The sequence below is a fragment of the Salvelinus alpinus genome, chromosome 14, assembly GCF_045679555.1.
Source record: "Salvelinus alpinus chromosome 14, SLU_Salpinus.1, whole genome shotgun sequence".
NCBI classification, from domain to species: domain Eukaryota; kingdom Metazoa; phylum Chordata; class Actinopteri; order Salmoniformes; family Salmonidae; genus Salvelinus; species Salvelinus alpinus.
The window spans coordinates 2,136,158-2,149,175 of record NC_092099.1 but is presented as its reverse complement, the minus strand read 5'-3'; the positions used below and the strand labels follow the sequence as shown (position 1 = coordinate 2,149,175).

Below are 13,018 nucleotides of genomic sequence, written 5' to 3'. Positions count from 1 at the left end.
GGGAAGGCCCTTTGCTTTTTAAGCAAGACAATGCCACCGTGCACAAAAGTGAGGTCCATACAGAAATGGTTTGTCGAGGTTGGTGTGGAAGAACTTGACTGGCCTACACAGAGCCTTGACCTCAACCCCATCGAACAACTTTGGGATGAATTGGAACGCCGACTGCAATCCAGGCCTAATCGCCCAACATCAGTGCCCGACTTCACTAATGCTCTTGTGGCTGAATGGAAGCAAGTCCCCGCAGCAATGTTCCAACACCTTGTGGAAAGCCTTCCCAGAAGAGTGGTGGCTGTTATGGCAGCAAAACTCCATATCAATACCCATGATTTTGGAAAGAGATGTTGGACGAGCAGGTGTCCACATAATTGTACACTACATGACCAAAAGTATGTAAGGTCCCTCAGTCAAGCAGTGAATTTCAAACACAGATTCAACCACAATGACCAGGGAGGTTTTCCAATGTCTCACAAAGAAGGGCACGTATTGGTAGATGGGTAAAAAAAAAAAGTACACATTGAATATCTCTTTGAGCATGGTGAAGCTATTAATTACACTTTGGAGGGTGTATCAATACACCTAGTCAATACAAAGGTACAGGTGTCCCCCGCTGTGGATTTCCCCATGAGGCCAATAGTGACTTTAAAATAGTTACAGAGTTGAATGGCTATGATAGGAGAACTAAGGATGGATCAACAACATTGTAGTTACTACACAATACTAACCTATTTGACATAGTGAAAAGGACAGAAGAAAAATATAATTATTTGCAACAAGGCACTAAAGTAATACTGCAAAAAATGTGGCAAAGCAATTAACAATTTTTATTCAGGACAAAAAGTTATGTTTGGGGCAATTCCAATACAACACATTACTGAGTACCACTCTCCATATTATCAAGCATAGTAGTGGTTGCATCATGTTATGTGTATGCTTGTAATCGTTAAGGACTGGGGAGTTTGTCAGGATAAAAAAGAAATGGATTGGAGATAATCACAGGCAAAATCCTAGAGGAAAACCAGATTCAGTCTGCTTTTTACCAGACACTGGGAGATTAATCTACACTTGAGGCTAAATCTACACGAGTTGCTTACCATGAAAACGGTGAATGTTCCTGAGATCTATGGCAAGACCTGAAAATGGTTGTTTATCAATGATCAACAACCAATTTGACAGAGCTTGAGGAATTTTGAAAATAATAAATGGGCAAATGTTGTCCATTAACGTCTTAGAGACTTAACCAGAAAGACTCACCGTTGTAATCGCTGCCAAAGGTGCTCCTACAATGTATTGACTCAGGGGTGTGAATACTTATGTAAATTAGATATTTCTGTAATTCATTTTCAATAAATGTTCTAACATTTCTACAAATATTACACTTTGTCATTATGGGGTATTGTGTGTAGATGGGTGAGAAAAAAACATTATTTAATAAATGTTTACTTCAGTCTGTAACAACAAAATGTGAAATAAGTAAAGTTGTATGAATGCTTTCTGAAGGTACTGTATGTCTCATATCAGAATTTTTCAAAAACGAATTTGTCCAGTTCACAGTTTGTGCAAGTTTGTAATATTTGTGATGGATATTTGCACTGAATTTAAATGGGTAATGCAATTTCTTGTATTTTTTATTTACTGAGAGCCAGGGCCACACACAGACCTAATTTGCATATGTGTTTAGTGAGTCCACCAGATCAGAGGTAGTAAGGATGACCAGGGTTGTTCTCTTGATACATGTGTGAATTGGACCATTGTCTGTCCTGCTAAGCATTCAAAATGTACTTTTGGTGTCAGGGAAAATGTATGGAGTAAAAAGTACATTATTTTCTTTAGAAATGTAGTGAATTGTCACACCCTGATCTGTTTCACCTGTCCTTGTGATTGTCTCCACCCCCTCCAGGTGTCGCTTATTTTCCCCAGTGTATTTATCCCTGTTTCCTGTCTCTCTGTGCCATTTCGTCTTGTATGTTTGTCAACTCAACCAGTGTGTTTTTTCCCGTACTCCTTTTTCTCTACTCTTCACTAGTCCTCCAGGTTTTGACCCTTGCCTGTTTTCTGGACTCCATTCCCGCCTGCCTGCCCATTCTGCCTGCCCTGACCTCGAGCCTGCCTGCCCCTTGGTACCTACTGTACTCTGAACTGGTTTTGACCTTTTGCCTGTACACGATCATTCTCTTGCCTACCCCTTTTTGGATTAATAAACATCTAAGACTCCAACCATCTGCCTCCTGTGTCTGCATCTGTGTATCGCCGTGTGCCCTTATAGTGAGGTAAAAGTTGTCAAACATTTAAATTACAAGGTAGTGTACAGATACCCCAAAAAACGACTTGAGTAAAAATACTTTAAAGTACTACTTAATTACTTTTCACCACTGAAAATAACCAGTAGTCTACCTAAATCATGAAAATAATGTGTCATCACACATAGCATGCATATGGTATGGTAACCATGAACTTTTCTCATAATATCATAACCATCATGTCACATTTGGTCCATGTCAATAGTCCACAGATGCAGATACAGATGCATGTAACACATTGGTAACACTTTATAATAACTTTTTACAAGCCAATAATAGATCATTTATAAGGCATGTGTTAATGACTTACACATGCTACACAAATCATTAACACATGTCTTATTAATGATGCTCGGGGGGTTGGGTTGTGCATAAAGACACATTTCTGTTTTATAGGTTATTGGACAATAAAGTACATCTTATCTTACATGAATATTATTATAAAGTGCTACAAACACATCTACAATAGTCAACCAATGTGACTAGTGGTCTTGCAAACCCATACAACATTCTGTCTAGTCTAGACCAGGGTTCTCCAACTATGTTCCTGGAAAGCTACCGTCCTGTAAGTTTTCGCTCCAACCATAATCTAGTGCACCTGATTCCAATAATTAGCTTGTTGATAAGCTGTATCAAGTTATTTACAACTGGGTTTGGTGCAAAAACCTACAGTAGCGTAGCTTTCCAGAGACACAGGGCTGGGGAGTCCTGATCTAGACTATGACCTTATTGAACTCACCAGTCTCTTTCTTGGGAGACACCTCTGGTTGTTGCCGGGTCACCGGGGGCTGCTGAATCGGGCGTGACGATGGAGGGGTAGTCTGGAGAAAGACGTTAAAACAGCATTGAAAAACCAAACATAAAAATATATCCAGCTGAGCTCCAAAGAGAAGAAAACGTGCATATTGATCCCACATGAGTATTTGTAGATCTTTAACAAAGAAAACCATGTTATGTTCATGTTTTTGTTGTTATGGGGTAATAATATGACCTAATATGACCATAAAAATATATCCAGCTCCAAGGACACCTCAAAGTTGGCTTCCCAACTGGCATATCGCGAAATGGGTAATTGTACGGTACTTCACTAACAAAAAACAATGACTTGTAAAGAGATTATGTTGATGTTTTAGGACATGTTTGTCGTAATCATACATTCTAATTTTCAGAAGTTGTGGTACAAAGTTGTCACTCAAATACTCAAAGTTGGCTTGCTAACTTCCATAATATTGCCAAATAGCTAGCTTATTTGTAGTTCTCAAACTAAGAAAACAATGACATTTAAGAGTTTTGAGTTGCGGGGTCCGAAATTATTGACACCCTTGGTAAAGATGGGCAATAATGATTGTATAAAATAAACAATTCAAATTCTGAGCTATATTGTATGCTTAAAAAAATGGGAAACATATATTATGTTATAGTAATACAATTGCACAGAAAGATTTTGTAATGTTTTTTATTTTTTTTAAAGGTAGTGGTCAAAATTATTGACACCTTGAAAGATTCTTATAAATAAAGTAGTCAAAAATTTAGTATTTCATCCCATATTCCTAGCACACAATTAACTACATCAAGAGTGTGACTCTACAAACTTGCTGGATGCATTTGCAGTTTGTTTCGGTTGTGTTTCAGATGATTTTGTTCCCAATAGAAATTAATGGTAAATAATGTATTGTGTCATTTTTTCTTCTTCACTTTTATTGTAAATAAGAATATAATATGTTTTAAACACTTCTGCATTAATGTGGATGCTACCAGATCGTAAATAACGATGAGTGAGAAAGTTACAGAGGGTCAAAGATCATAACACCAAGACATGCTAACCTCTCACCATTACCAATAACAGGGGAGATTAGCCTTGGGGGTATGATGTCAATCATTTCAGACTCCACTGTATGTACTATATGTTTTGTGTTCTATTTTTGTTATGGCGTAATCATACGTGCTAATTGTTGGCAGACTAGCACAGACTAGACGGTGTCCATTATGTAATTTCCTCTTGGGCTAGCTTACCCTAAACAAATTAATACCGATGACCAAGCAAACACACTCTCGCTTCCCATCTGTGAGGTAGTCTCTACAGTGGTGTTGCAAAGAGCTGTGATGGTGGCGCCAAGTTTATGTGCGCCCATTATGAATATACAACAGTGAGTTGGTCCAGTGAGCGAGATGGTGGGTATACGTTCTCCCACTGGGAGCGGATGGGATGGCAACAAGCAGCAGATATTTTGGTTGGGAGGAACATGTCTGGCAACAGGAATGTGACCCGTTTTGGGCTCCAGCTCTTAAGATAGTGGTCAGAGAATAAAGTGGAGGAGCTGGTGTGTGTGTGTCTGGGTGTAAGTGTCAGGGTGTGTGTGTCAGGGTGTGCGCCTGCGTGTGTGTGTGTGTTGGGGAGTAGAGACAAGGAAGGACTGCCAAAGATCTGTCATCACTGCTAGCGCTCTACAGATGGGACAATCTGCAGGGGGGAAGAGGGGAGGCCATTTCCAGACTCACCCTCCTCAGTGAGAGGACGATAACACCCCTGTTTTCTAAGCTCATTCTTCACCAGGTGACACGCCTCATATTGTCACCTGTGGAATCTGGGAGGGGAGTACTGGGTGGGACAGATGAATGGATAGATGCAATTTGAAATAAAAAGTATGGAAATCTTCATAAAATGAAGCAGTTTCCTCTGTGGGCAAACATTCTTCCTTTTGTAGGGCCTGAAGTTGACTGTGTGAAGAATTTGACTCGTGACTGTTATATGACAGATCCAAGGGGATATATATAATAAAACAGACCTGCATGTATACTCCCATGCATTCATCCTTTCTGAGAGGTGGGAGTGAAGAGCGTGGGGACAGACGAGGCACTGGGTGGTGATGGATTTGAAAAACACAACTTAATTTAACCATAGACGGCACAAGCCCAATTTTGCCCGATGCAGATTGAAACTTGTCTGCTATATGTTCTCTGAACAAAACTATTTAGGCCACAAAGCTGATGCAACAAAGTAAAGCTGGCACAAGGACCAGATTCACACACGCCTAATCCCGGACTCCACATGAGATTCGAGACACAATTGTGTGAGAAATGTAATGAAATAAGAAGTCTGTTTACTTCACTGTCACGAGCTGAGTCTTAAAATAAAACAAATCTCACACCATATTAAATTATACGCACTTTCACCCAGACAATTGCGTAATGGGAGTTTGCAAGTTTTCTTAAGCTTGACGGTAGGTAACTCATCCTACCAAAATTTATTTAACTCTCAACACTTCTAAGTGTTTGAGTGGCAGCTTTTATAAAATATGCACTGTAGTAAACCTGTATGTGAACATCACATCCAGCACAGTTACAAGCCGTTTAATGGAGCAGAAACGATGTCGCTTTTTTCTGCAGTGCGGATTTGAGTGAAATCCTGCCCTTAGTGCACTGTGTAACGATGACAACTCACAAGTCCTTCAATCGCACACAAATCCGCCGTCAGTCGCACAACAGAAAGTTTCCTCAGATAACTCTGTCTGCGTTTCCTTCTTTGCTTTCCCAAGCTTGAGCGGGAGTCAGACATGCTAAAACTCAGACAATCTGGTCAGACAGGCATTATATGTTGCAATGAAACAACTTGATGGAAAGTCAAAGTCAACGGTATGTTGGGTAACAGCTGTTCCATACGATGCTAATAAACATGTCGGGTGGATGGAAAGCCGTTGTGAAGTGGCACTAGACTTCAAAGTCGGCCTGTGCACCTGGAGCCCTGTGGAACCTACAGGGTCTGGCAGGCCAAAGACAGGCCAACTTTCCCCGTCATCTCTTTCCGTTACCTCCCTATTCCTGTTCTCTCAACTTTTAAGTCTGATTGAGAAACCAGTCAGAAGAACAAAACAGGAACTTTGGCGATATCGCCCTGAGCTGGATCAGACACATCTGGCTGTCTACCGAGTCTTCCACTGTAATTGGACCCGACGTGCCCCGACAGTGCCGTTGTATGGAGGCTCGAGGTTGTGCTGCAACATTTGCTTGTTGTAAAGGGTATTGTAATATCATAAAATGCATGGTCCACGTCTGTGTGTTTGTGTGGGGGGGGATGATGCTCGTGTTAGTTTAGGACATTGTCCAGGTGATAATCCACAGCCAAACCGGCCATATACATTCACCACGACCCACCCCCTCCCCATACAGCTCCCTACAGTTTGAAATAGCCAGATAACTCAGTTTCCATGTTGACCATATGTTAAAAGTACATGACTGTGGATGGTTGCATTTCAAAGGCCACCCTATTCCCAACATGCGGTAGTGCACTATAGTAGTGAATAGGGTGCCATTTGAATAGCGTGCCATACATAGTTTTACAGAGTTCCATACCTCCCTACTAAATAATGCATAGTCACTTTAATAACTCTACCTACATGTACATATTACCTCAATCACCTCGACTAACCAGTGCCTCCGCAATTGTTATTTTACTGCTGCTCATTAATTATTTGGTACTTTTAATTCTTACTTTTTTTTAGGTAATTTCTTAAAACTGCATTATTGGTTAAGGGCTTGTAAGTAAGCATTTCACTGTAAGGTCTACCTACACCTGTTGTTTTCGGTGCATGTAAAAAAAAAAAAAACTATTTGATTTGATTTGTGTCCGGCGCTCAGGAGAATGGAGTGAAGTCCTGACACATCAAAAGGTGAATAATTCACATGCTTGTGGGTGAACGCCAACATATACAGATACAATGGATTTCAGGGCACGTACCGTAACTGTCGGTCTGTCGTCCTCAACCCACACATGTTTTTGTACCTCCGCGTCCCATTTGAAAGTACCCTATGGGGAGAGTAAGACAAAGGATGCACTACAACAACTGTGCTCAAAAATATAAACGCAACACACAACAATTTCAAAGATTTTACTGCGTTATCAGGAAATCAGTCAATTGTAATTCATTAGGCCGTAATGTATGGATTTCACATGACTGGGAATACAGATACGCATCTGTTTGTCACAGATACCTTAAAAAAAAGGTAGGGACATGGATCAGAAAACCAGTCCGTATCTGGTGTTACCACCATTTGCCTCATGCAGCAGGACACATCTCCTTCGCATAGAGTTGATCAGGCTGTTGATTGTGGCCTGTGGAATGTTGTCCCACTCCTCTTCAATGGCTGTGCGACATTGCTGGATATTGGCGGGAACTGGAGCATCCAAAACATGCTCAATGGGTGACATGTCTGGTGAGTATGCAGGCCATGGCAGAACTGGGCCATTTTCAGCTTGCAGAATTGTGTACAGATCCTTGAGGAATGGGGTCGGGCATTATCTTTCTGAAACATTAGGTGATGGCAGCGGATTTTTTATTTATTTCATTTCACCTTTATTTAACCATGTAGGCCAGTTGAGAACAAGTTCTCATTTACAACTGCGACCTGGCCAAGATGAAGCAAAGCAGTACGACAAAAACAACAACACAGAGTTACACATAAACAAACGTACAGTCAATAACACAAAATAAATTAAAAAATTATGAATGGCACGATGAATGGATGAATGGCACGACAATGGGCCTCAGGATCTCGTCATGGTATCTCTGTACATTCAAATTGCCATCGATAAAATGCAATTGTGTTTGTTGTCCCTTGCAAATGCCTGCCCATACCATAACCCCACCGCCACCATGGGGCACTCTGTTTACAACGTTGACATCAGCAAACCGCTTGCCCACATGACGCCATACACGTAGTCTGCGGTTGTGAGGCCGGTTGAATGTACTGCCAAATTCTCTAAAAGGACGTTGGAGGCGGCTTACGGTAGAGAAATTAACATTACATTTTCTGGCAGCAGCTCTGGTGGACATTCCTGCAGTCAGCATGCCAATCGCACGCTCCCTCAAAACTTGAGACATCTGTGGCATTGTGTTGTGTGACAAAACTGCACATTTTAGAGTGGCCTTTTATTGTCCACAGCAAAAGGTGCACCTGTGTAATCAGCGTCTTGATATGCCACACCTGTCAGGTGGATGGATTATATAGGCAAAGGAGAAATGCTCACTAACAGGGATGTAAAGAAATTTGTGCACACAATTTGAGAGAAATATGCTTTTTGGGCGTGTGGAACATTTCTGGGATCTTTTATTTCAGATCATGAAACCAACACTTTACATGTTGCGTTTATATTTTAAAACCCATCATGTGGCGACATTACTAAACCTACAACCAGTAAATAGCCACGCCTTGCTGCTCACACTGTCTGACCTTTGAAACGTCACGGATAACCTGGTTTTAACCTTAATTTTAACACAAAAATGTCAAACGATCATACCGGGCCTTTCTTCTTCACGTCCAGTTCCCCTTCCACATCGCCACTTCCGCCATCTCCTGATGCCTGGGCGGGGAGAGACCAGGGGTGTATTCATTAGTGCAAACCCGTAGCAAAATGTTTTGCATTGAAAAACTAGTGTTTCTTCAGGTAGGTCCCTTCCGATTTCAGCCCCTTTGCTTCTGTTTGGTTCCTATTGTTCCCTCTAAGTTTAAGCCTCCCCATATCCTGCTAAGGCAACAACTGTATAAGTGCTACGCTGCCCCACCTATGTTAATGTATGGGTGGGCGGGTCAAGGGTCACTTACCACATCCGAGTCGTCCCCTTCCTCCTCACACTGTCTTTCAGCAGCCCGGGGGTTTCCAACAACTCTCAGCTCCCCAATCACCCCCTATGAAGGAAAACACACACAGGCAAGCGCATATACGCAGGCAGACACACACACACAGTTGTCAATACATGGCCTTTGATGTCTGGTGTCTGTATGTGTGTGGGGTGACGTAAAACAAGGCATGGTGCGGTGCTGCTGCACAGCTGGTCCTCTGCCTGTACACGTCTGCATTCTTCTCCCACCATTACGCCCACAAGCTACGGCCCTGCTCTAAACATAAACAAACAGAAATCAAAAATATATCTTCCCTCTGAAGTCCTGTGTCTTCAAACATGTGTACGTGATCCGTGTGGTGGATTTGTTGTGGAATCCCACCCCTCGTCGAAGAAGCTGAGGGGTTTCTTACAGTTTGTCCCAGTGCTGAGCAACGAATGTGATATGACACTCTCCTCTTCCACGGTCCCAGTCCCATCAAACTCTCCACCACAGGAGCTTCTTTCAAAGTCTCGCATTAATCGCATCTTATCAAGTCAATCAAAAAGCCAAATCATGTGATTCGGGGGAATTTGCTTTTGACATGTTTTAAACGGGTAAAAGCTCTAGTTGTGAAGAGCTTTTCTTTCGACGAAGGCCCACGAATGTGTTTCACAAGCCTTCAATGTCCCTAAATAGCTAGCAAACGTATTTATTTCGTTGATTTTACGAGGACTTTTTTTCAGTAAGCTGAGTCGGTACACCCTATTTCGTTTTCCACTGTTACTTCCAGGCCTGGGAGGAGGCGCTATCTTACCCTATCCTAACCAAAAATAACAGGTTATATTACTCGGTTATTTATGTTTCTGTTGTCATTTGAGTATGTGTAAATGAACAATGTATAGCTTTTTTTATTTTTTATTTTTATATGTTAAAACTATCATGTCAATCTCACAGACTATCTATACATTTGACTTGAGTGGTTACATGTCTCTGGCCTATACCTCCTCAGTGCAGGCATAATGGTTCAACACCCCTGCGTTGAGTCAACAGATAATGCAATGATAAGTGTCTGAACTCGGGCAATGCCTGGGGCCTATGTAAACAACCATTGTTTGCCTCAGCTGTCTCTAAGAACTGTCTTTAAAAAGATGAAAACCTCCCTTCCACACAGCTTGGAGAGAAAAAAGAGACAATGCCCTGACATTTGGCCAAACCCTTTTGTCTAAATCCCCTCATTTGGTCTTGTCAAGATAGGACAGACCGACTGAGCTGTCTTGAACCCAAATTAGAGCTATTTGGGATTCTGCTTTGAGCATTCCGAGGCCCCTGAGGTGTCCTTTGCTTGAAGACATGCCCAGCAAAATGCCCAGCAAAATGCCCAGCAAAATGCCCAGCAAAATGCCCAGCAAAATGCCCAGCAAAATCAGTCAACAGTGGGTAGAACTACACACAATCACATATTTTAAAGGCCATGCCATGGACATAAAATGAACCCACGTCCGTCAATATTTTTCTATGTCTATCTCAGGGTTAATATGCACAAAAAGACAACTCCCTCGAGTTTCCCGTTCATGCTTTATTGGAATAAAGATATCATTGCTTCCTCTGACCATGTTTTAAATCATCCAATTATCTTGGTTTAGTAAGACAGGGTTAACCATCTGTAAATGTATAGACAGCAAGTAAAGCAATGATTACAACGCTGTCTGGGAACTAATGAATCATTGCAGAAATATGTAAGTTAGTCAAGCAATAAAAAATATTCAATATTGCGTTATTTGTCAAAAGGCTGGTCAAATGTCTTTCTCTTTCAGTATGTGTTCATACCTTTTCTCATTCTCACATCATATGATTGCATGGCTTACCATGTTGAGGACTCCCAACAGCACATATTTTTGCGAATAAGGTGTGCTTGTCCAGGGCTACAATAAAAATGAGTAATGTTGGGGGTACTCAAGGATTGGAGTTGGGAAACACTGGCTTAAGATACTGACTTGAATCGGGATAAATTTAAGTTCAATCTCAACTTTTTCTTTATCCTAGCAACATTGTCCCAGCGCAAGCCAAATATTCTGAAATAAACTGTACTCAATTTCATTCATTAACTTCAAACAGGGTTCATTCTCAGAATGTTAGGTCTTAGTCTTTACAGATTTGAATATACAACTGGTAACACTTCAGTATACGGATGACATTAATCCACTGATTTGCAATATAAGTAGCATATTCATTGTTTCCTTATTCACACAGGTAGAAAATAAAACACTGAATAAAGGCTTGATGAATAGCTTATATCACACAAAGACCTAACTAGCTACTTATTTATACACTTTTAAACTGCATATTAGTGACCACTACGCGATTCATATGCTTAAAATATTACCCTACAATCTACGGAATGAGGAGATACAACAAATTCAGATGATGTCAGCAAAAACTAAACAAAGGGCACCGTCAATAGGCACCATCTTGGTTGTGCTCGGAACATAAGGCCAATTGTCCTGGTCACAGAAGCACCTGTCTACTTGTGCCCTCTGCTTACAGGGAGACCTGTCTCTGTGTGCTGGGTGCTGCAGAGTGACAGTATAAGGGTCAGCTGCGGCACTTACACAGGGGGGTGGAGGGGAGGGCCAACTGGAGCTAATTGATCCCCCACCATGAAGTCCACCAATTATACTTCTGTGTTTCCCAGGAGGAAACAGGGGATGGTCGGGGTCAGACCACTTTTATGTTTTGATTTAAAGCAGGCCAATTAAAGGCAATCAAATCATAAAGGGGTTGCCAAACACGACTGTTGCTGTTTCACGTGTCTGAATCAGCCTGACTAGGAGGGCAACACTGACTGGTCTGATATCCGATTCCACTTGCCCCTGACACCGATATATTTCTCAAGTCGGACATGTTATAAGGATAGTAGAGCTTGAGATAAGTGCACATACGTCAAAACTATGAATTCGTCTTGGACTGCATCGGACGTTCTGATTTATGATTTCTGCTCAAGTTTGAGCCAGAATTGCGGACGACAGATCCTACTCTCATGCTATTATTACGCCATAGGCTATTCAGGATAGGGCCCTAAGTACAATATAAGACCGGGTTTGGGGTAGAATTGCCTTTCAAGTCCTTCAATCCAGGAAATTACGAATGTCACATTTTCGCATTGACCAAGTAGAAACACAACGGACCCCAGACTCTGATATTAAAAAGTCCAGTCATAGCATGATACATACCAGGAACTTATCGGGATCGGCCCCTCCGGCTTGGCCCACGAACACCCCGGCTCCGGCCTCCAGCTCCATCTCATCCGGGGACCTCTCGAAGCGTACCACCTGGGGTTGGTCGTCGCAGTTGATGTAGAAGGTGACCTTGTCGTCCAGCACGGAGATGGAGAAGCGGTTCCACTGGTCGGCCAGGTTGTGCACGGGGAAGGTGGCCGCCACGTACGACACCTGCGAGTCGGGCTCCGTGTAGTAGAAGATGACATTCTGCTTGCTCGCCTTGACCGGCGACAGCTTGACGCCCACATACATGATCTTCTGCGAGACGTCTGTGACCGAAAATATGACTCCGCCCTTGGTGGACTGGGGCTTCAGGTTGAAGAGGAGGGAGAAGTCCCGGTAGAAGGGGCTGGGAAGATGGGCACGTGCCAACTGGCCCGTGTTGGCGTCGGGACCGAAGACGTAGCCGGGGCTGTTGTCGGGACCATAGGTCTTGGTGATCTCGTCTGGGGGAGGGTCCCCGATCAGTTGCAGGAGTGAGATACCGTTCTCATCTACAGTAGAGAAACAGGAAGTTAGTACACAGCACACAGGAAACGCCGATGACGGGGTGAGCTGCATGGCGATATTGGGTTAGCGTGTTGGGGTTTGACACCGTGAGTTTTGGTCTGTGAAGTAAAAGCAGACCGCCAACACTTTCTTAGTAGTGTTTTGTGAGTTTTTGGGGAGGGAAACTGGCAGCAATGTTAATGAACCCAGTGTCCAGAGTCACTTGAAGATCTGCATTAACGTAATGATATTTCAATGATTCCTGGTCTAATATTTAAGAGAAATATGACCTGACATGGGAAACTTCCTTGGACTTGTAAATCATCTATCACAACTTCAAGATAAATTGTGCAT

The 13,018-nt window shown here is 42.3% G+C and overlaps 1 protein-coding gene across 3 annotated transcripts in view; it reads right to left on the bottom strand.

Annotated features, from left to right (window-relative positions):
* Positions 1-13,018, bottom strand: part of LOC139538289 (collagen alpha-1(XVIII) chain-like) — a 193,989-nt gene that overhangs the window by 69,787 nt on the left and 111,184 nt on the right. For all 3 annotated transcript variants that reach the window (XM_071340143.1, XM_071340142.1, XM_071340141.1), the window contains 5 exons: positions 12,128-12,669; positions 8,898-8,981; positions 8,593-8,655; positions 7,033-7,101; positions 3,037-3,118 (listed from right to left, as the gene is read on the bottom strand). In XM_071340143.1, the coding sequence (XP_071196244.1) occupies positions 3,037-3,118; positions 7,033-7,101; positions 8,593-8,655; positions 8,898-8,981; positions 12,128-12,669 (840 nt within the window). The remainder of the gene's footprint in view (positions 1-3,036; positions 3,119-7,032; positions 7,102-8,592; positions 8,656-8,897; positions 8,982-12,127; positions 12,670-13,018) is intronic.